Below are 25,805 nucleotides of genomic sequence, written 5' to 3'. Positions count from 1 at the left end.
GTGCTTATATGGAAGTGTACTGACAGTCGTTCTTCCCATACACCATTCACAAGTGAAACAAGGATGATGGAAAATGATGCCGCTGCCAGAAGAGCCCTCCACCTCACACTATTAGGTGGCTTACAGAGTGTAGATGTAATCACTTCAGTCAGGAGTAAAGGAGACCGGTTGCCAAAAAAGCAGAAGTGTTGATTTGTCAATAAGGGCACACATGAAAAGGAAAGAAGCTAGAGTACAAGGGACACACACACACACACACACACACACACACACACACACACACACACACACACACACACACACACCTCCCCCCCCAGGTTCCTGCCTGGGCACTGGCATGATGTAGGGACAAAAGCACACGTGTGTGCATGTGTGTGTGGGTGGGTGGGTGCACACGTGCTCATATTTGTACTCTAGCTCTAAAGCTAGCAGGTTTCCTTTTGTTTTCGTGTGAGCCTGTTGCCGCCTTAGTGCTTCTTCTATTTGGTGAGTGATTTCCCTGTACTCCTAAAGTATTTACATTCTACCAGAACTTTCCTACTACAGGAGTCTAGACGTACAAGATTGCTCATTTTTCTTATTGTAATCCGTGTCACTTCTTACATGTTTAAAACCACTAATGGATTTCTGAGTTTGTGCTGCATGTGTTGTAATCATCAGTATTGAACTTTTCCATCTTTTTATTCAAAAATTTTCTATAACACTTAATTCCTGTGTCAAAAAAGATGTAGATGAAAGTAATAAAGTCTGCTTTTCTTAAAACGGTTCTCGAATTGCTCTGTATAGTGCCAGCTACAACTGTCGAAGTCTGCTGTTCCTATTTGCCATAGCAGACTGTTGCAAACTACTGGATGTAAATTAAACTACCAAAAATGAAGGCCCCTGCAGAGTTGTAGACATGTTAAAACTCCTCAGTACATGGCTAGTATAAATGATTCACTTGTTTTCAAAGGTCTATATTTTTCAACATATTATATGTACCAGTATGACTGATGCATGAATAGAACCACAGACTCGCCAAGTTCGCATTCTCAACTCTACAAATGTTCTATGAGTGCCCCCTCTGGTCACATGACACACGTCCATTTGGTAGTCAAGTTTGTTCAACACCTTTTGTAGCAACATCCTATCAGTGGTCATCAGATTCAGATTCTTTATTCACCATTGACCACCTGACGTGGAATAGGCAATTTACATGGATATCATATAACATTTTCCTTGAATAGTACCTTAAAACTAAATGAGCATTGCAAATAGTGCCCATAGATGATAACATACACCATAACATAAGATAAATACATTCAGTGACATCACATAACGAAATCCTTAAAAATTAATGTCAGTTGATTTTATATTCATAAATTCTGTTATATTGTAAAAAGGATTGATTAGTAACCAGTTTAATAGCTTGCTCCTGAAGCTACTTATGTGAGCTGACCGAGAAGAAAATGGAAGTTTATTAAATATTTTTAGAGTATTGATTAGTTGGGAATTCCCAGTTCTTGTCAGCCAGTGCCTAGGTATGTCTAATTTCGTTTTGCCTCTGGTATTATGATGGTATATGTTTTCCCTCATTTCAAAATCTGCTATATTGTTTTTTGCATACACTGCTGAGGTGTATATATAAAGATTAATAACTGTTAAATTTTCAGCTGAATGAACAGTGGCCGGCAGTGCTCTGATCTACCAGAATTGCTCATTGCCTGTATCACTTTCTTCTGAATTTTAGAACTTCAGTGATGTGAAGAGAGTGTCCCCATATCAGCAGTCCGTACTGAAAGAGTCCAAAATAAATAACTCTTAAATATTCTTTTGTCACCAGGCTTCTCAGTTTCCACATTAAATACGTAACTCGAGACAATTTTGTGCAGGTATGGTTTGTGGGTGTTTCCCACGTTAACTTAGAGTCTACATGGATTCCTATAATTTAACTGCTTTCACTTCTACCTCTTTTGACAATCCTAGTATAATCTGTTGGTTTTTATCAGGATTTCAAAGCAGTGTATTTGATGAGAACCATTTTAGTGCTTCTTCCAGGCCATCTTGCAGAACTGATATGTTCTCATGCTGAGCAAGCAAAGTTGTGTCATCAGCATAACAAATAACAGTATTGGGGATACAATGGGGTAAATCATTGACTGAAATTATAAAAAAGAAGGGCCCAAGGACAAAACCTTGTGGGACTCATGTCTTAACTTCTAGCAATTGTGAGTCTTTGTTTCTGACAGAGGCAAACTGCTTCCTATTGTTTAGGTATGATTCAATTACTGCCAATGCAGAGACTTATACACCATAGAATTTGAGTTTAGCAAGTAAGATATCATGAGAAATGCAGTCAAATGCCTTACTTAAATCACATAAAAGAAGTGAGGCTTTATTTTTATTCTCGAAGGCTGTTATTACTTCATTCACAATTGAAAGAACAGCAGTGGCGGTATTTCTTCCCTTGCGGAAGCCAAATTGATTATTAGAGAGTAAGTTATGCGACTCAAAGTAGTAGTTTAGTTGGTTATAAATAAGAGATTCAGATATTTTCAAGAAAATGGGAACTATTGAAACTGGTCAGTAATTTTTGAAATCGTGTTTGTCTCCTTTTTTATACAATGGGATAACTTTCAATATTTTTAGAGTTGTAGGATAGACTCCAAACTCTAGACACCTATTAAACAGAAAGGCCAATGGTTCACTAATTATATGCACTGTTTTTTTTTAATTATGTAATTGGACAATCAAGAGTAGTCCATGCGCTTGGAGTTTGAGAACTTTGCCACTACTTTTGTAATCTCAGTGGGTGTGATTGTCCTCCATTTAAAGGTATTGTTTGCAGGTTGTTGTTGCTCAAGTAGATCACTTGCATTAGTGTTTGTTGTTTCAATTTTGTTCCTAATATCACTTACAGAGTTCATGAAAAAACGATTAACTTTATCTGGGTCAAGAGCTATGCTATGTTCATCATTCCTGCAATGCTCTTGTGCAACAACATTCCATGCAGCTTTGCACTTATTAGGAGCCCCTTCAATGTATCTTTCGTATGCTGTTCTTTTTGCCATTCTAAGCTTAGTTCTGTAGGTTCTCTTACATTCAAGATATGCTTTGTACAATTCATCTTTCTGCTCCATTCCATATTTAAGAGAATTTTTACAACGATAACATATTTTCCCTCATATTGGTAAGTTCATCTGTGTACCACTTGATTTTTTTCTTTATAGGTTGGATTTTATGACTGATTTTTGTAAGAGGAGAACAATAATACCATAAATCTAAATAAATTTTAATGAAGTTCACAAAAGCAGTTTGTTTTACTTATTCCCACTTGACAGTTATATATACAGTCCACTTAATATCTCAGAGTTTCTGAATGAACTGGTTTACTACTTCTGCCCTCTAACCCACGTTACCTTTTCGTTAGCATTGGCACCTGTGTTGGAGGGGAGTCCTTCAGTTTTGTTTTGGTTGAGTGTGAGTAGTATTGGATCATGGTCTGCAAATCCCCCACCTACAATACTGACAAGTGTACAAATCCCTATCAGAGTTAACAATGATGTTATCTATACGTGCTCCATCATGTGTGGCATTTCTATGTGTGGCATTTCTATTGCTACAATACAGATTGTACATTCTGAGGAGGTTAAGAAAATACTTTGTGTCTTGCTTGCAATCATTTCCCATTTCTATATTGAAGTCCCCACAGATAGCAATTTTTTATTTAGATTTTAACAACTTTTCCATTATTAATTCAAATTTCTCAAAGAAAACACACGTCACCACTTGGTGATCTGTAGAGACTTAATAATTAGGTTATGATCCACAAGATTTACACAGGTGAATTCCCCATCCATATCGGAACAGTATGGGCTAATATCAATTTTTCTGAATATTGTCCCCTCTTTAACAAAAATGCCTGCTCCCCCCCCCCCCCCCATTTTTTCACTTCCCGACACATTACATCTGCAGCAACATATCCCTGAGGAATAAAGCAATCTACCTCATTACTCCTCAGCCAGTGCCAAACAATGTCTACTTTCTTATCAATGCAGAAATGCTCCAGTTCCAATTTATTCCTAATGCTACATAAATTCACTTGCATCACAGTTAGTGTTTGTTAATATGAGAGAGTTTTTTAGTCATATTCTGTGTCATGTCCTGTTCTGTGTCCTGGTGTCCTGGTGAGGCTCCAAAAATCCTTGAGAAGCTTCTACATTTTGATTACTTTCACGATTTTTATTTAGAGAAGATATTTTTGATTTTTCACCCCCTACAGACAGTATCAGTTTCCCTTATTTTCAATTATTTTACAAATGTCAACGAGCATTTTACCAAAAGTCACTGACCCAAGTCTATTTAAATGAACACCATCCCTACCCAGACATTTGTCACTCAGGAATTTGTTTGGGTCAATGAAAATTGCACCAAGTTCATCGCACTGTTCCCTAATGCCACTGTTTAAATTGTTTATGTGAGTATTACTCACCAATCTTCTTTGTAAAATTCCACTTATTACCAGTCTTGAGCCTGTATAAAGATTTTTGGCACAGCGAATTATGTTTTGTGTTTCATTTATTATTTCTTACTGGCTGTTGCTTCGTAATGAATTTGTCCCTGCATGTATTACAACAGCTTTGAAATTTGTCTTAGGACCACCATTATTTCTGGTGTTAGAATCATGCTTTTTGATATTTTTAAAATATTTTGCGAGTTGTTGAGGTTGAATGCCAGGGCGAACATCGATATCACATTTCGGAACTACCACATTTTTCAGTATGGAGTCGCCAATAATGAGAAATTCATTTTCGTCAACCAGTTTTGATGAGATCCCGGTATTTTCGAGTTTGTTCTTTTTCTTGTACGTAACTGTTTTCCAAGTGTATTTGTTTACACATTTTCCACTCGGTAAGTCCTCTGCGTCGTTTTTCACTGAAATTTGCACATGAGAATCATCCTTGTTTTGTATTGGCAGCATTGGTGTGTTTTCTGAGCTTTTCCAGAGCTCTTGGCAATGGAGATATGTAAGCATGATCTTCAGTGTACCCCCCAAAGGAAAATGTCACAGGGCATTAGGTAAGACGACCTGATAGGCAAAGGGAACTGCATTAGTCCCAATCCAGTGATGCAGAAGTTCGTCATTTGGGTAGTGATAATGAAAACAACCATGGACTGTTTTTAAATACCCTGCACACCAAATTTTCCCTCACCCTCACCACAATTCCACCTGGCATACTGGGTTGATCGGTAACTTTTCTGTTTACAAAGGCAACCTGCATCCCTAAACTGTGGATACTAAAATACACTCTGTTTAAATGGCAGTTCTTTTCCACAATTCCTTGTGAATGCACACTGTGCTGTAGTAACAGATAAACATCTCACTAATTCCTAACACAAAACCTCTTTTCTTGCTTTGTCACCATTTTGTCAAGGCACTGCACTCGTAATGCGAACTGGTGGGCACAAAGCAAACTTGGTGAGTTTACAGTTCTATACATACATCAATATTTGTTCATGTAATATTTTGAAAAATATATAGCTTTGAAAATGAGTGACTCATTTATAGTAGCTCTGTATAGCAAAGTATTCATAAAAATACAAAACACATACTCACTGCTTTTTTCAAAGCTCTTACTGGTATTATAAAAAAATCAGAACTCCTCAGGCAAATATATTTCAAAGTAACTTCGTGTTGATGAGAGGTATGACCATAAAATATGATTAAATCTATGGCTTTAGAAATTATCAATTTTTTAAATCAGGATAAATGTGGTAAAACAGAAAAAAAGAAGGAAAGCTACATGCACAGCTACTGATGGGAAATAAAAAGTGCTCTTCAAATCCTTAGTCAGGAAGGACACAAGGAAATGGTTAGAAGCAAAAATTGCACTTGTGCATCTACCAATTGCTTCTACTGTTATCAACCTTTGTTCTGATAAAGATAAATATCAATTCAAGTGTTTGACACAGTTGGTCCGCCATTTTTCCTGATTTGATCGTTGGTAAGCAGATCTCCTCATATGTTATCTTTTTTTATTATTATTATTATTATTATTATTTTTTTTTTTTTTTTTTTTTTTTTTTTTGGAGTAGGTAGAAATACTTGATAGCAGTTCAATGACTAGAAACTACACAGGGTTCCCATGCACAAAAAAAGTTAAAGATATGTGGGATTTCTTTTGCAAAATGCACACAGAATGATGAGCTGTGAAATAAACATAAGTGGTAAATGCTGTTGTGGTAATGGAAGTAAATGGTATAAAAACACAATTCTTAAAATGAGTATTCATCAATGCTCTAGTTTTAGGTGTTGTTAATGGGAAGTAAAAGTAGAGTGGCAGGCATTATGTGATGGAAAACACAAGCTATACATAAAATGCTACAAAAATTACACAAAATGCTAATACAGTGGTTCCAAATCAATATAGGATCATCTTTTTTGTTTTTCTTGAGTTAACTTGATGATAGTGTACAGTTTTCAATGGCAGTCAGTTTTGCATAACCAGCTGTTTGTGTAAAACATAAACATGAAAGCCTGAAGTGAAGATGTGCAAATTTAGTGCAACACTTTAATCAGCAGTTCAGTTATTACTACCCCTGTAGTAATATGTAGAAAGGATTGCTTTGATGATTATTGCATGCCACTGAAATCATTTTGCACATAGGTAGATTTGTGTGCTCGAGTAAATGGATGCACAATCAGGATTGCTGATTTCACCTAAAAGCACACAGTAGTATAAACTAGGGAAACATTCTTCTTTTGATCTAGTTATTTGTTTCAACCTTCGTGATCTTTCAGTCAAGTGCTTCTGAGAAGTTTGTGTGTTATGTCTGTTACATGCTTACACAGCTGCATCTCTGTACATGTAATGATAGCATTATCTATTAACTTGTTCTGTAAGATTAATGGTAACAGAGTCACAGCAGCTGTAACACCTCATGCTCACTGATTATAATTCTGACAAGTTTACTGAAATTGTGATGCCTAACTTAATAAAAAGTGAGGAACTTGTTTCTTGAGCTGTGTAGCTAATTTCTCTTCAGTAACCAGCACTTGCCCACAAATACTTTTCCCCCCCTGGAAACAGTGGAAGTCTAGCACACCTCTCCCCCCCCCCCCCCCCCCACTCCAAAACTGACAGTAACTTTAGGAACTGACAGCATCACATCAGCATGTATTTCTGCAGGATCTTTGTGTATCTTCTTGATGTGTAGTCTTCCTACAGACACATTGTCATCATCTCAGTTTTGAGAAAAAAGCAGTTCTTGTTTCTCTTACATCTACATCTACATTTATACTCCGCAAGCCACCCAACGGTGTGTGGCGGAGGGCACTTTACGTGCCACTGTCATTACCTCCCTTTTCTGTTCCAGTCGCGTATGGTTTGCGGGAAGAACGACTGTCTGAAAGCCTCCGTGCGCGCTCTAATCTCTCTAATTTTACATTCGTGATCTCCTCGGGAGGTATAAGTAGGGGGAAGTAATATATTCGATACCTCATCCAGAAATGCACCCTCTCGAAACCGGGCGAGCTAGCTACACTGCGATGCAGAGCGCCTCTCTTGCAGAGTCTGCCACTTGTGTTTATTAAACATCTCCGTAACGCTATCACGGTTACCAAATAACCCTGTGACGAAACACGCCACTCTTCTTTGGATCTTCTCTACCTCCTCCGTCAACCCGATCTGGTACGGATCCCACACTGATGAGCAATACTCAAGTATAGGTCGAACGAGTGTTTTGTAAGCCACCTCCTTTGTTTATGGACTACATTTTCTAAGCACTCTCCCAATGAATCTCAACCTGGTACCCGCCTTACCAACAATTAATTTTATATGATCATTCCACTTCAAATCGTTCCGCACGCATACTCCCAGATATTTTACAGAAGTAACTGCTACCAGTTTTGTTCCACTATCATATAAACATACAATAAAGGATCCTTCTTTCTGTGTATTCGCAATACATTACATTTGTCTATGTTAAGGGACAGTTGCCACTCCCTGCACCAAGTGCCTATCCGCTGCAGATCTTCCTGCATTTCGCTACAATTTTCTAATGCTGCAACTTCTCTGTATACTACAGCATCATCCGCGAAAAGCCGCATGGAACTTCCGACACTATCTACTTAATGGAGTTGACCTTGTATTCTTAATTGTTCACTTTTATTTCATTTCAGGGGAGTTCTTAAGAAAATGACTCAGCAGGCAGTTTCACATCACAAAGAAAATAAAAATACTATCATGATACATAATGACAGTGGTGCACTTTAAAGCAACCAAAATGAGAAAATTGCTGATTGGTCCCCCCCCCCCCCCTTTTTTTCCAATTGTGGAGAACGTACAGGGTGTATCAAAATGAAGAAACATCTGATTTGACACGTCTATATTTCTGAACTTAATAAACATGTACAGTGAATTTGAAGAACAGGAAACTAAAACAATTTTTTTTTCATACCTTTTCATAAGTGTTGAATATGCCCCCTTGAGATGCTCGGCATGTGTCAGTGCGGTATTCAGTTGTTCCCACACTGTCTTGAGTTACAGCTTCCACAGCTGCTGTTATGCGATGTCTCAGTTAATTCATTGTTGTTGGTAACGGAGGCACATAAATCGTCTTTTATAAACCCCCACAAGGTATAACCACATACAGTCAGGTCCGGTGACCTTGGAGGCCAGTAATGTAAGGCTGAATCATTTGGTCCAGTGTGACCAATCCATCGTTCAGTAATCCTTTGATTTAAAAATTCCCGCACTTCTAGATGCCAGTGTGCTACCTAGTGGAAGTTTGCTCTTTCTAACAGTACATTTTTCACGCACATATATCAAATAACATAATAATTATGATTTTTTTTAAAATCAGGTGATTCTTTTTGACATACCCTGTATACTAATAATGCTGCATAAACTACGCTCTCTGAACATATAGTAGTACTTGTTGGAGGAAATTGACAGTTCTGCCATTGATTCTTGAAAAAGATAAGAGTTGTACTTTCAGCCATCAACTATCAGATCTCTCACTCCTCAGATTCATTACAGTGGAATCTGATAATAAACTACATTCCCCAATCTTACATGCAAATGATGTCTGAAAAAACAAATTAAAATATTCATCACTGTGTGAGACAGTTGGTATTCTTCAACATGTTCATTTTAAAATGGAATTTTCACATACTCTTAAGTTTAGATATCTAGACTTTCTTGCATTGTGTTCCCAGGGTCTCGAGAAATGAGTGCATGGGGTTTGATAGTGGTCCATTCATCTGATAGGGATGTTAAGCTATACGGCCTCCTTGGTGCTATTTTTGGAAAGCAGGCAGTGTGCCAGTACTGGCTTTCACAGCTTCTCTTCTAACAACTACAACTACAACAACAACAAAAACATGACAGCACACTACACATGTTCTCATCAGTCAGCTATTGAAGACAATCACAATTACGACATATCACATGCAAACTGCCCAAGCATTCTAAACTAGAGAGGATTTAACGTAGGCACAAGCCACACAATAAAGCTTCATTATTATGACTTAGAAAGAAATTTCCAGAACCATTTCTTCTTGCTTTTCTCTTTTGACAAAACAGAAAAAAATAAAATTCTCTCCCACAATTTCTGATAAATATTTTAATGACACAGTGTGTGTTTTTCATTTGGACAAAGAATGTTACACTTCTGTTTGAAGTAGATTTTAATTATATTTTGTCTGTTTTTAATTTTTTGCTTATTTGTACCACTTTGTAAGCTCCTCTTATAATTATCGAAGCTAATGAAGTTGAGTGTTTGATTTTTTAAAGCTCCACCAGAATGTGTGACCAGTTTCAGTGTGAGTACTATAAAAATGCCACAGTAATCAAATGGCATGTGAAACAGTAACTGAGAAGATTTTATATGTGTGTAAATGTGGACGAGAACTTAAGCTGGAATAAACATATTGACTTCCTCTCAAAAAAAAAAAACTAAGCAGTTTTGCATTTGTAATGCAAGTACTAGCTAGTTCCACTGACTTGAATCTGTCATTAGATACAAGATAATTTTCTGGGGAAGTTTAAGTAGTGCATCTTGAATACTGAAACTGCAAAAACAAATTATCCGATACACGTGTACTGCACAGCAAACAGAGTTTTGTTGCCCATTATTTCAGAAACTGGAAATGCTAAATGTTCCCTCCATATACATTTATGAAATTATAATCTTCCTACATGGCAGACAAACGTTAGTTGAAGAGAATCATTTTAACCATACATATAACACAAGAAATAAAAATAATTTTATGCTACCTACACACCAGTTGAAATTATATGCATGGACTCCACAGGATATGGGGATGACAATACATAACAAGTTAATGGGCAAAGAAATATTTAATATGAAGCCAGAAATTTTAAAAACAAGGCCACAGCTGATTCTGCGATAGAAATGCTGCTATTCAAAAGAAGAATTCATGGAGGATGAAATGATAATTTGAGCAAGGGGTAATTAAGTGTTAGATTTTATTGCATTTATGTATAGCAAAATTGTATTATTATTATTATTGTTATTATTATTATTATGCTGTCTGTCAAGATCAGCTATTTCTTTGTTTATAGTGAAATTTTACCGCAATTTGCTGTGTCTCCTATACCTGAATCAAATGATTTAGATTATGTACATTATGAGACAAATAAACCATGATTCACAATATTTGTTCATTTCATTACAAAACTTTATTAGGCATGGTCATATGAGAAATTGCAAACTCTTACCTTCTTGGCACTTGAAAACCAGTTCACCAAGTCAGTTATGAAGAGGAACCTAAGAGTTTGGAAGGGAATCTTAGTAATTGTGTGATTTGGAATTTTTCACACATGCAGAATAGTTCTAGATATGAATGTCACTTTAGGGCTTTCTATTTTTATGAATTAACATATAAGGGCACTTGTAAAACTTTCGTACAACAAATTAAATTAGGCATCAGCAACTTTAACTAAAGTTTCTCCACCCATAGGACTTACCAACATTTTTCTCTAAAGATTGAAAACCTGTATCAATCAAATGTATGTACTCACATAGCTAACATATCTAGGCTTTGTGCCATTGTGTTCACAGTGTCTCCAGAAGTGAGTGCATGTGACATTGTTTGATGATGATGAAACAGCAGTAACTCTTGTCCACAACAGTGGCTGCCCCATATACGTTCTTCATTCTCTAGTGGATGTCTACCAGTGTTTGCCCTTCGGCAGCCGAGAAAAGAACGTTGGTCCTTGTTGGACACATTTGGTAATAATGTCACCATAATTCACATTTCTGCATTTACTGCACCCACTTCAGAAAGACACGAATGCCACATTAATCCCTTGCCTACATATTGGTGCTTGTACACCCGCATCAAAGTTACGCTATGTTGCATACATGCTGCAGCAGTGTCGTCAAAGAGAAACTTTTTGATTTTAGATATGTTCTTCCATCTCCAAAAATGTACGTCTTCTGATACATTGAAGCTCTGAGCATGTCAATCACCAATCAGAGCAGTGCCCATCTACTAAGCGATTATGCAGTGCCCATCTACTAAGCGATTATGAGTTAACGTGACCATAAACAAATTCGTAAGTTATTTCATCCTATTCAACACAAAAGGTACAACTTCTTCAGAAGTGTTTTCTCTCTCTCTCTCTCTCTCTCTCTCTCTCTCTCTCTCTCTCTCTCTCTCTCTCTCTCTCCCCCCCCCCCCTGTACTGATATTAGTTGTTATAGGAATACTACGTATGTAACTGCATTGTTATTTATGACAGTCTAGACACTACCACAATAGCTGCAGATCATACACTATGTAGCAAATTTTCCACAGCGTAAAAAAAATTGCTTTTATCACCGTTTTCTTTGCAGCAAAGATGATATTTTTTCCCCAATGCATCATATCTAATTATTAAGCTCATTAAAATGAGTACTAATAACACTGTTGATATAAGAAAAGAGTCTTCTTAAGCAGCCGTCAAAACGACATCAACCAGAGCACCAGGTGACACGAAGAAGTTTAAAAACACAATGGAATCTCTAGCTTTTTGAATTTTCTACAATCCCTTCATGTCAGAACAGATGGGGATGTGCAGTAAAGAATGGATATGTCCATCATGACAGAGAGTACATTGTGCCACTGTTAGTCTCTCCCTTCATGTTAAACTGACAAAATGAATGAAGGAAAAGTGACTGTCTCTGTGCTTCTGTATGAGCACTGATTTCTCTTTTATCTTATCGTCAGTTACTTGCATGAGATGTATGTTGATGGCAGTAGGAAACATTCTGCAGTCTGCCACAAATGTGGGTTCTCTAAACTTTTTCAATATTGTTTCATGAAAACAGTCTTCTTGCCCTCGGGGATTCTCTTTTGAGTTCACTTGATCAAACCTACTGGATACAAGTTTAGCAGCACACCTCCGAATTGCTTCGCTATCTCCCTTTAACCTGATCTGGTGGGAATCCCAAACACTCGAGCAGTACTCAAGAATGGATGACACAAATGTTCTGTACACAGCCTCCCTTATAGGTGACCTACATTTTCCAACAATTCTCTTACAGTCATTCTCTTTTATGTATGCCTTTCAACGACTCACTGCTTGTGCTATTCAGTGAGCAGTTTCCTTCACTCCTAAATTATTTAGCTTGTGTATGTGTATGGAGAGCATTCTAGGTAATACTTTTCTGTGACTGGAGTGTCCAGTGACAGGATTCCTATACCTTTGCTAATCTTCCCTGTAACATAAAGTGAGCAGAGGTTCACATGAGTACCACATAGTAAGGTGTTTGTCCTGGGAGGTACGGTCGCTTATTGGTTGTCATCCAGTAGCGTATTATTTGTGAGTGATTTGATGCACTATGCTTTATTTGTCCAATATTAATTGGCAGTTATCACTGTCATCAATACTTTATTGCAAACAGTAGTTGAATCTGGTAGTTTGTAACATAACAGCAGTTTTTCTTCCTGAAAAGTCCCAGAACATAAGTGATTTGCATATGGGAAAAAGCAGTTAAATTATGTTGCCCAGGTGAAAAGTATGTTTTTAATGTCTTATGGGAAATACTGTGATGACAATCCAGCAAGAAAGGCGAAAGACGTGCCACTGAAAGAAGAAAGATGACAAGTAAATAGCTTAGGAACAGACTACAATTTGTGCAAACTGAACGATTATATTGTATGAGGCTATAACAGATGAATTTACGAAAGAAGGTGTATCCTTGAAAAAGCATAAGAAAGTGAAACTCCATGTGTACTTTCATTTATTCTCCATGGACAAATACAGGATTTGTTTTGGACTGTGGACATATTTTATATTACCTATCATAACTTTGTGGTACAAATGAAAGTATTCTACCCCTCTGAAAGGAATTGCTAATTAGTATAAAACATTTATTGAAAGAAACTCCTTCAAAGCCATTTCAATGCTGCTTCCACTAGATCTGTTTAAATTCTTTGGAAATTTCTTCGCTTAAAACTTCCGGGCTGATAGACCGTGGTCGAAGTATAAAACTCTCCCCTGACATTTCGTCTCCCGCAGTCGGAGACAAACGTCAGGGGAGAGTTTTATACTTCGACCATGGCCTATCAGCCAGAAAGTTTTAAGTGAAGGGAATACCGGCCATGAAAGCTTACATTGTATGATCTTTGGAAGTTTGTTACAAAATTTGATCCCTATCTAATAGGGACTGTGTTTGCAGCTTTTGTATTATGCCATTCCAGAGGATAATTGCAATGCCTTGTAGTATTATAAATGTGTACATATCTACACCATTGTATGGCTTGTATTTTAAAATTAGTTTAGCAGTTTTATAAACTTATTAGTGAAGTCTTACTTTTGAACATCACTTTGCAATACCCATAATAAATAAGCTTGCACAGAATCCTAAGTGCCTTTTTGTTATGGATGACGACCCTGTTTCTTATTTGCATGCTTGGCAGCAGCACAGTGCCATTTTTCCATATGCAAGGTATTGGTATGGTAAAGAATAGTAGATCATATTCATTTGCTCATAATTCAGAACTTGTGGACGAAAGATTTCTGCCTAACATAATGTCAGCGTATAGTTCAGTTTCATTTCTGAACCATCATCAGACACAATAGTCCATTGGACTCCGTCAGCCTGGTGGTGTATTTGAACTTGTTTTACCAAAGTTTAAGCTTAAGCGGTTATTTTGGAAGTACTTCTTCAAGCCAAGTAAGACATCAGAAACATTTAAAGGCCAGACTTTTATGTCATCTGCTTAGTTAAGTACCTTGCTATTGTGCATTGTGGGTAGATCATTAACATATTGACTGCCATGAGGTTGCTGCTGCTCACAGCAGAGCCTTACACCTCAGGCCATGTGCACATTGCTGGCCACAGCAGAGCCTCACGCCAAGGCCTGTTCTTGTCTGGCCTGGCAGTGAAACATCCATCACTACACTTGTAGCAGTTCGTGTGTTAATATACAATATGAAGAATAAAGGCCCCAGAACTGACCCCTGGGACACAAACCACACTTTAAAGTAGCTAGATTTGAGTTGTACCCCTTAATAATGATACCCACTTTGTGTGTGACTAGTGTTACCTAGTAGCTGTTTTGCAGACATGATTGTAAGAGACTTTAGCTACTCCTCTAATACCATAAGATTCCAGTTTATCAAGTATCAGTTAATAAAATACTTTGCCAAATGCATGTGATATATCTAGAAATAAACATGCCACCCTTTCTATCTCATCTAATTTCATTAACAGTGTATGCACTAGCTCACATATCACAGACGATATTAAGTAGCCTTTCCTAAAAGTGTTTTAGGTTTCTCGTAACACTTTTCCTTTGACAAGAATATGGAAAGGATAGATTGCTACTTACCACAAGAGCAGCCATGCATCGCAGACAGGCACAATGAAAAATAATGCTAGAAATATTTCAGCTTTCAGGTCATTCGTGCTAGAAATATTTCAGCTTTCAGGTCAAGTCTTCTTGAGAAGTAGAAAACACACACACGTTCACTGAAACATATCTCAGACACACAGTCTACATGCCTCCTCCTTACCCCTGCCACCTGATGGCTGCTCACGTCAGACGCAGTCACAGTTCGGCTCCAGTGCCCGTAGACAGTGGCCACATATGCGTGAATTGTCCTTATGTGAATATGTGTGTGTTTTCTATTTCGGGAGAATGCTCTTTCTGTATTTTTTAGCTATGACATTCAATATTGTACAGTATATGTGCTACTTGCTATTCAGATTGTCACTGACTGTCTGACAAGGAAATGTAATCTCCCATCTGTGGTCGTATGTAGCACTGACACATAGTTTAATGATTGTGGTATTATGAAACAGACATATCTGACAAGTAGTACTGATTTACTTGCAGGGTTGAGTACCTTGAAAAGAGTAAGCATCTGCAAGAGCAGCTACGAGAGTTGCGTTCAGAGATAGAAGTTCTCAAGGTTGGGGAGAAGCAAAGCCAGCTTGACCAACTGCATGATGAGCAAGTCCGGCTTGGTGAAACCAAGTATTCAACTTTACGTAAGGTAAGTGTGTCAAACATGTGTCTTAGTTGTATTCCAGAATTTGGTAATAATCTTTCTTTCCATTAAACAATGTTCAGCATTATTAGTCATGATTTTCTGATGACATATGTGAGCAATTCTGTTTCATAGCATATGGTTCATGGTTACTATTTAACATCTGCTTTTTAGGGTTATTATCATAGCTAATATGTCATCTTTAGTAAGTGCCAATATTATGCAACAAAGGCATTTGCCATATGTCATCACTAATATCTACATTTAATATATTTCATCATGTTTGATATAAATGTCACTAGATAACTTCCTTGGCTTTAGTGAGACATTAAATAAAGAGCCAGACAATTTGCACTATAAAACTTCTCATCGTCACTACAGAAAGGACAATCTATCTTTCCTGCAGAGTTGAGCCATAATGTGATTTGTTTGTTTTTTCCTTCTTTTATTTTTAAAGAAAGAAAGTAAAGACTTCTTGTGGCAGCAAAGTATGATAATTTTATATTCTCTCAGACAGCCCACAATAGATTTTGCTATATGACAACTGGCATTGTCAAGACAACATGTAACATAATGGTCACTATATGCAATGTAAGGCAACAGTCAACTTTTACCAAGTCATGTCAAGGTAATTGCCAAATAGGCTCAACTTTTTAATTTAACTGATTTAATCAATTGGCATAACTAATGTCAGTATCATAATTGAACATTATCATGATACATCACCCTATAACTTTTAATTTGCAGAGCAGTGGTTGAAAAACTAGAGCTTAACTCACTTATAAGTAGGGCGAGAATTGAGATATGAGATTCCGCCAGGTGAAACACTTTTGTTTGCATCAGTCAGATTTTCATTTTCAGACAACGAAGAAACGTTCATTATTCTGTTAATTAATTCAAATTTCTTCCCAAAACACTCAAATAACCTGAAGCTAGATATCTGGAAAACATTTACTAACCCAAAAATATCATGAAATATTCTCTTATAGTTCCCTAAGAAAGTCAGGGTTTAGCATAAGACAGATAATATGATTCAATAACAGCAATAAAGTGTGCTGTAGCAAATACAGTCATGAACGGACTATAGAGGAAGCCTGGAATAAAACCACACTTACAATCAGTAATAAAAAATGATACAAGGTAAACACATTTATTAAATACATTTCTGAAGTCCAATGAACTGTGATTGTTGCCATTTGTAACATCAGATTGCTTTATTAAAGAAATTACTGAGCTTCATTTGCACAAGGCTGACATCAGATATTAGTTACTATTAGAAAGTTAATAATTACTGGAATAATGCCACATATCAAAAACAACAGCAAAATTTAGTAAGGTTTAGCTTTTACTCTTGAGTAGTTGTTTTGAAATGACATTAATGCAGTCTGCCATAACTCCTAACAGAAGTCAGTCTAATCAGTACTTTTTCACCTCTGTTGCAACTAATAGACACAACCCATCCTCCATCTTCAACAAAATTCTGCCTGCAGCCAGCTTAATTATTGCAACTCTATTTCACTGTATTAACAATAAATTGTAAATGATTTAACAGGCAGCCAATGTACTGGGCCTACCACCTGAACTTCTGGATAGGGCAGTGGCTAGAAAATTGCTGGCATATACAGCTTGGCAGATGTTGTCATCCATGAACATATATTATTGTGTCCTTTGTACAGTTGTAACACCAAGAACACTGGAAATACTAGGTAGTCACAACAGATTAAGAAATACTGTTTGCTGGATAGTTGCAAATCATATCGGTAAGAAATCTTCATTTGTATGGCCATAATTTAAACTTCAAAATTCTAATATACCAGTTTCAAACACCAATACACCAAATATGAAAACCAGTATAATATCAACAATTATTTCAACAGACTGGATAGTATACGCAGAGCATGAGAATCTTAAAATATTAATTGTTAACTGCCAGAGAATTTGCAGCTAAGTTCCAGAACAAACATTTCTTATAGAAAGCAGTCACTTCCACATCACACTAGGACAAGAGAGTTGGTTGACACCCAGGCACTGTATATTGATTAGATACACACATCAAAAAAAGTTTTGCATCACCTCGGTTCCAAGAGTTCTGGAATCTGTACAGAAAATTGTAATAGAGATCAACATAAACATCATTTCTTCCCTTTTTATTGCTCATGAAAACCACATATTGCATGTTGTATCACCATAAAGCGAGACCTTCAGAGGTGGTGGTCCAGATTGCTGTACACACCAGTACCTCTGATACCCAGTAGCACATCCTGTTGCATTGATGCATGCCTGTATTTGTCGTGGCATACTATCCACAAGTTCATCAAGGCACTGCTAGTCCAGATTGTCTCACTCCTCAACAGCAATTCGGCGTAGATCCCTCAGAGGGGTTGGTGGGTCACGTCATCCATAAACAGCCCTTTTCAATCTATCCCAGGCATGTTTGATAGGGTTCACATCTGGAAAACTTCTGGCCATTCTAGTCGAACGATATCGTTATCATGAAAGAAGTCATTCTCAAGATGTGCGCAATGGGGGCGTGAATTGTCATCCAGGAAGGATGAATGCATCACCAATATGCTGCCGATATGGTTGTACTATCGATCAGAGGATGGCATTCACATATCATACTGCCATTACGGCACCTTCTATGACCACCTGCAGCGTACGTCATCCCCACATAACGCCAGCCCAAAACAACAGAGAACCTCCACCTTGGTTGCACTATCGATCACAGGATGGCATTCACGTATCATACTGCCATTACGGCACCTTCTATGACCACCTGCAGCATACGTCAGCCCCACAAATGCCAGCCCAAAACAACAGAGAACCTTCACCTTGCTGCACATGCTGGACAGTGTGTCTAAGGCATTCAGCCTGACCGGGACCCATCTACGATGATTGTCTGGTTGAGGGCATATGCGATACTCATCGGTGAAGACAACATGTTGCCAATCCTGAGCGGTCCATCCGGCATCGGCATGTTGTTGGGCCCATCTGTACCGCGCTGCATGGTGTCGTGGTTGCAAAGATGGACCTCGCCATGGATGTCGGGAGTGAAGTTGCGCATCATGCAGCTATTGTGCAGTTTGAGTCATAACAAGACAACCTGTGGCTGCACGAAATGCATTATTCAACATGGTGGCGTTGCCATCAGGGTTCCTCTGAGCCACAATCCGTTGGTAGCGGTCATCCACTGCAGTAGTAGCCCTTGCGTGGTCTGAGTGAGGCATGCCATTGACAGTTCCTGTCTCTCTGTATCTCCTCCATGTCCGAACAACATCGCTTTGGTTCACTCCAAGATGCCTGGACGCTTCCTTGTTGAGAGCCCTTCTTGGCACAAAAAGTAACAATGCAGACACGATCGAACTGCAGTATTGGCCATTTAGGCATGGTTGAACTACAGACAAGACGAGCCGTGTACCTCCTTCCTGGTGGAATGACTGCAACTGTTCGGCTGTTGCACCCCCTCCATCTAATAAGCGCTGCTCATGCATGATTGTTTACATCTTTGGGCAGGTTTAGTGACATCTCTGAAGAGTGAAAGGGACTGTGTCTTTGATACAATATCCACAGTCAAAATCTATCTTCAGGAGTTCTGGGAACCGGGGTGATGCAAAACTTTTTTTGATGTGTGTAGATTTGACTCAAGGAGGAGGATTATTTGTAGCAACCACCACAAGCCTGAGCCCAAGCGAGCTGCAAACAATTCTGATTGTGGACTAGTATGGACAAGAGTAACTAGGATTGGTGGACTTCGATTACCAGATAGAGGTTTCTGCTAACTGCCAGATTCAGACACATTGGCCATACAGTCATTCAAGGAGAGCCAAAGTCAGTAGCTGAGAAATACTCGGAACATAATGTAGTAGCAAGTTGTGACATTAACGTATTCAGTATCAACTGGGGAAAGTAATCATACATTATCGGCAAAGTAATTCTGAATACATTGTCTAACAACTTCCAATAACAACAATCTGATTATTCACACAAGAGAAATGTTTTAGACCTAGTTACAAACAGGCCAGTCTTTTTTGAGAGGTTCACCAAAGGCAAATAGGTCGTCAACAAAGTTAGATGAGTGTTTGCATTCGGTCAAACTGTGAGAGTGAGTCACTATCAGTTTATTAAAGGATGACTGAGAACATGTAGTTCAGATCTGGCAAACACAGAACAATTATGGTTAAAGCTAAAAAAATGTTACAAACCATGGCCTGGATAAATACATCCCAAGTAAAGTTTAAAAAAGTGACAAAAACGTATCCTGGTTGAATGGTACCATTCAGACACTGTTCCAAAGACTTATACTGCTGCACTCTTGTCACAAAAGAAACTGCAAGGAAACTGATAAATTAATAGCAACTTGTGCATCCATAAGAAGAAACATGCATGAAGTCAACAATAATTTTCACAGTCGAAGCCTCGCTAAAGATCTATCAGAAAATTCTAGGAAGTTCTGTTCATGCATAAAGTCAATGAATGGGTTCAAACCTTCCATTCACCCGTAGAAGATTTGTCTAATGTTGGAACTGAAGACAAATGACAGGAAGTGCAAATATTAAATTGCATATTTAAAATGTATTCATACATGATGATAAAACAGTACCATTCTATGACCACCACACTGGCTCACAAATGAGAAACATCAATATTAGTGATCCAACTATTGAAAAAAAATTGAGACTACTTAAAACGAACAAAGCACCGTGCCCCAACAGAATTCCAGTTAGATTTTACATTAAATACATTGCAGAAATAACTCATTTCCTTGCTTTACCAAGAGCCGGCCACTGTGGCCGAGTGGTTCTAGGCACTTCAGTCTGGAACCGCCCTGCTGCTATGGTTACAGGTTTGAATCCTGCCTCAGGCATGGATGTATGTGTTTAAGTAGTTCTGAGTCTAGGGGACTGATGACCTCAGATGTTAAATCCCATAGTGCTTAGAGCCATTTGAACCATTTATCAAGAACCTCATGAACTACAGATAGGCTAGTGTGGCTGGAAAAGAACACAATTGACTCCTGTTTACAAAGAGGATGAGAGACAGAACACATGAAATTATGGACCAATATCACTGATTTTCATCTCTTGCAAGATCATAGGGCATATTCTAAAACCCGACATTATGAATTTCCTGGAGGAAAGAAGCTCCTCTCAGAATATCAGCATGGATTCAGGAAAAGCTACTCATGTGGAACATGCCTTGCTTCATTCATACATGCCATCTTGCAAACAGTAGGTGCAGGTGGACAGTAGCATTAACTACTAGATATAGTAGAAGGCATATCTTCACATGTTTGTGCTTGAGTTGATGTCTGTTTGGACCAATGTTCTTCAGAAATGAAGGTCACACCAAGTGTTCCCCAAGAAAGCATAATAGGCATAGTCCATATCAATTCAGGTAGGCTAGGAAAAAATCTTACATTCATAGTTCTGGATGCTATTGAATTTAGCATATGTTAAAATGAAGGACTAAGTAAAGAACACATTTTTTTGTTTTCTCCAAAAAAAATTCTGCTTAGAGGTACAGCCCTCCAAAGATGCCACTGCGTTTACCATTTTGAAGATAAGAATTTTGGTAAAATGTTTTAAAATGCCATATCTCTGGAACAGTTGTAGATATTTTCTTGGTTTTTTTATTTGAAAGATAATTGCTTTATGATTACAAAGAAATCCTCCATTTGGACTTGTATGTAAAAGTTCTGAACTTTTTATAATTTGTGGAAAAATTTTATTTTATTTATTTATTTTTTTCAAAAATGCCACTGCATAAAGTTTTAATTTTTTTTTTTCTGTTGATTAGTACCACATAGTTCTACATTCCCTGAAAGGGACAGCTTCCACTTTCACATTGAACAGGCTTTTATAAACAGTTGAAATTTTTGCCATACATAAAACCTGTTTTATTACCCCATTATCACATAACAGGCTCATAAAAATCGAAACCTAGCCTGATTTAGCATAATTTTAGTTTTGAAAGATGAGTAAGAGACTCATTTTGCAAGCATTTTAATTGGTTTCAAAATGTAAGGTTTAAATTTATACAACTTCTGTGCACTTCGTTTTGTACTGAAATTAGCCACTCAATGAACTAAAAATGTGTTCCACTGCTTCAGTATCTTCCTTTGATATAGAGTGATGCCTTCCTGTTGAACCAATAGGAACTGGAGCGCTTACACTCTTCAAAACATTGTGAACAGGAAGTGAGCACTGATGGCGTTGTTGCTGTCCTTCGGCTGGAAACCTATATCTAGCAGCTGGTCCATGTGATAGCATAAAGTTCACTACAGTTTTGTTTAACTTATAAATGGTGTCTGTAATCTCTGCAATCCACCAGTCACAGTCATACACACACACCCCACAAACATCCCCCTTCTCAGGTTGTGAATCTGAATATTATCCTGCTGTTTATGAGGAGCTGGCCAAAAGAACAAAATTTCTTCTTTCTTGCTCTTTAAAGTGCGTACACTATGAGTTCGTCCATCACTTTGAATCCAAAAATGTGTCTTCAGAATTCCTGTCAAAGGAGTAGTTTTTTTGGACCATTCTTCTTATTTCTGCACACATAATTCTTCGATTTCGTCTTTGGACAAAAGAATGAGGGCTGCCGATGTGTAAGATTTCATGACTCTCGTAAAATACTCAGCATTCTGAATTGCAGCTGTATTTGTTCTGGAAAGATTATGTTTTGTAGCATGGTGCTTCAGCAGGCCTCCTAAACCATCACAAGGCCCCTTCCCGTGACCAGTAGCACTGTATACCCAGTCAACTAGCACAAGCAGCTTACTCAATTCAAACAGCTGGTAACGATTTTTAAAATAACTAGGAGCACCATCAGAAATAATGATGATCTTCTCTGCCTCTGTTTGCAGTTGAAGAATTTTGCGCATTGCTAGCAAAGCATGTGCTGAGTCACGTCCTGTGTCATCACTTTTAACTACAACACTTGTGGTCTTGTTTTGAAAATACGTCACTCCTGTAAAAATTGAAACCTGGTCATTACTCCAGTGATATCCTTGTACTTCTTTTTGGAGAATTACAGACCAGTTCTCAGCAAAATCACAGTGAAGCACTAAACATAGTTCTTCAGCCTGTACACAACCTTTCACTTCTGCAATGTGTTGTTGTTGCAATTTCTTCAGATGCTGGGATGTTACTGCTTTCATTGACCATTTACAAGTTCATCAATGAAACTGTCAAAGGCAACAGTTTCCTTAATTAGTTTATTTTCCTCCCATGTTGCATATGTAATTTCTGCAGAGTTTTCTGCTACGTTTTCCAGGCCAATTGTCTGTAAAGGCAGTCCTCCCTTTCCAGGGCAGTCACCACATTCTTGAAACGAAGAAATCTCTCGCTTTACATCACAGACTACTAATGACTTCACACACCCAACCAAGGTGCCATATGTCACATGCTCCAGTAAGTTCTTCAAAGTTACCACACAAGAGTTCAAAGTTTGCACAATACACACATAAACAGACTTCTCTAGGTGGGTATGGGACTACCCACTTAGGTCTTAGTGCATAAAATTTTGATCTTCCAATATGTGAAGTTGTATAGTTGCTCTTATGAACTGCAAAAGTTTCTTTAATACTGCAAGTCATGTACCTCTTCACTTTCACAACTTTTTGACCTTCAACTGTTACAGTTATAGTGTCTTTTTTGTTGGCACTCTGGCGAGAACAGAGTTATTTGTCTTCCAGAAGATAAAATGACTGCACTATTTGAACTTGAGCTGTTTCTACAGGATGACCATAGTAAGGATCTGGTCTTCCAAAGACTCCTTTTACAGACCTCACATTTCTTGATTTGTTTACCATTTACTTCGATAGTGATGAAATGTGGTTCAAGATTGTTTTCTTTGAAAATGTCTCTGGAATAATAGTTAAAACTTGCACCTTTTCACTGTAAGATGCACAGTATTCAACAGCTGAATTGATATTTGTGAAAAATTCCTATCAAGAGATGCAAGAGTGCTTTGGTTCATTTTCTTCTGAAGATGGAAGTTCTACTTTGAAGATTGTGGTCATTTTTGCTGTAGTGTATTCATCTATAGCTTTAGTAATTTCTCTGCACTTTTTTGATGCATAGAGCCTTTGACCCGACTTCACTGACCACTGTTTCGTAACTGGACTAACACCTACCTCTGTAGTTGACTGATTCAGGCTATTTCATTCTTCCTCTATTCATGCAAATTCTGCATCATCTGTACCATGGGAGGCTTCACCTTGTTCAGTTTGGTGTCATTGGATGTCCCCTCTGAGGCAAACAAATTTTCATTATAAATGTTTTGGATCCAATGTGTTGTTTTTGAGATATTTCATTGTCTTCAGATAAACTGAATGCCTCATATATCATAGGTGTTTGAGACTTGAAAAGGTCTCTGGAACCACATATTTTCATTTGAATATACAGGGTGTGAAGGATTTAAGTGCAGATGTTGTGTTCATTGGTACCTTAATATGTACCCAGTTCAGTGCATTAGTTGTTTTCTCTCTGTATCTAATTAGTCTTCCTGCAAACATATCACATAATATATTAAATTATGTTTTCTTCATGGTCGTAACTGCACCATTAAGTGGACTACGCATATCATTACAGACTAACTATTTTGTGTCCACTCTTCAACACCTGGCATGCTGCCCTGGGGAAAATGAGCATTAATGGCTTGCTGTTGCCACATGTACTTTGACTTACTAACCAACCTAAAAACATGCTACTGCTAATAGCTGGAATTATTAGTCTAGAAATGAAGTGAATACTGTGTGATGTTGTTCAGTGCTCTGTCCTCAGATACCAATAAAAATATCTGTATGTATGCTCCGAACATCGTGTATATCAAAAAAATCCTGAGATGATGTGCTATGGGAGAAAGATGACGTAGTTCTTGTGAGCCTTGTTGGGTAAATTTAGTGTACCTGTATTCAAAGAACTCTTACGTTGCCACCATTGTGTATCTTATCTATGGATTATCAGAATAAGTAAGAGAAAATAATGTACATAGAGAGGCACATAAACAGTAGTTTTTCCCTTGCACAAGGTGCTAATGGAATGGAACAAAAAATAAAAAACATTGGTATGAAATACCCTCTGTCACACACTGTATGGTGGTTTTTGTAGTATATATGTAGGTGTACAAAGTGTCACAGAGCTATTTGTTGTAATTTTTTAAATTTAATTTAGGACAATAATGAAACGTTGTGGGTTATTTCTATGCTTTATAATTTATAGGTGGAGTTGGTGTAAAGCCACATCTATTACTACATCTGTATCAATCACCAGTGGTGTACACCATTTATATTGTTATGAATACCACCTATTTGTGATATAATCAAATTATGAAAAAGTCCCTTAGACAAGACATCTGTAGTACATTATAAGTCTTATGACTAGAAAATTCTAGATAATGGGCCTGATAGTCCAGAAGCAGTTTGCTCACTGCTGTTATGGGTAGAAGGAAGAATATGTGCAAGTTGCAAAAAAAGGATGATCATCAGTATTTGGGTCAAGAGGGTGTGGAATTTCTGAAATGACATGGATGGTGCGCTGTTTATGTGTCTCAGTAGTAAACTTATATTGCAGTGTGTAAATGGAAACTGCAATATCAGTGGTTCATTGATGTTTAAGGTGAATGCTGGTTGCTAGTGCATAAAGGCCAAATGACATGCTTTGGTGGAACACCTCACTCATCCATTACAACAGTTCAGCCAATTATATTGTTGTTCTCCTCCTCCTCCTCCTCCTCCTCCTCCTCCTTCTTTGTGTTCTATTCTGAGCATGTACCTTCCTCTGTTTGTGAGTTCATCCATTTCTGATGTCATCCATGATTCCAATTCTCTTTTTACTTCTTCTTCTCATTTTTCATTCTTTGTTGCAGACAATGTCTATGCACTTTATGTCCCAGTCAAGGTTTTTTCCCCTTGTGGATCACTTTGTATAGTCTTGTTTCTTCCTGTTATATTTTCTTCGTTACTTTATGACTCTTAACTCTAATCATTGTTCTCCATAGCCACATTTCTAACTTTCTATACATCTTTCTTTCTTTTTAATTGTCCATAATTTACCGCTATATAACACTACATTCCCATCATAACATTTAGCAGATGATTATCTCAGCACCATGTGAATTCTTCTAGATGTTAGTAACTGCTTCACCTTTTCAAAAGCTCTCTTTCCCATAGGTATCCTCCTCCTTATTTCTTCTGTACACCTTCCATTACGTGTCATTAAACTTAACATGTGTACAAAGGATTTCACTTGGTCTCCCATGCCCACAAAGGATTTCACTTGTTCTGTCTTGTTTTCTATCTAAGAATATGTTAAC

The 25,805-nt window shown here is 37.7% G+C and overlaps 1 protein-coding gene across 1 annotated transcript in view; it reads left to right on the top strand.

Moving 5' to 3' along the window:
* The window catches only part of LOC126204462 (merlin), a 156,944-nt gene that overhangs the window by 114,498 nt on the left and 16,641 nt on the right, over positions 1–25,805 (top strand). The window contains exon 11 of the mRNA XM_049938849.1: positions 15,335–15,494. Coding sequence (XP_049794806.1) covers positions 15,335–15,494 — 160 coding nt within the window. The remainder of the gene's footprint in view (positions 1–15,334; positions 15,495–25,805) is intronic.

The sequence above is a fragment of the Schistocerca nitens genome, chromosome 9, assembly GCF_023898315.1.
Source record: "Schistocerca nitens isolate TAMUIC-IGC-003100 chromosome 9, iqSchNite1.1, whole genome shotgun sequence".
In the NCBI taxonomy this organism is placed as follows: domain Eukaryota; kingdom Metazoa; phylum Arthropoda; class Insecta; order Orthoptera; family Acrididae; genus Schistocerca; species Schistocerca nitens.
The sequence above is the reverse complement of the archived record's forward strand: the minus strand, read 5'-3'. Positions and strand labels throughout refer to the sequence as shown.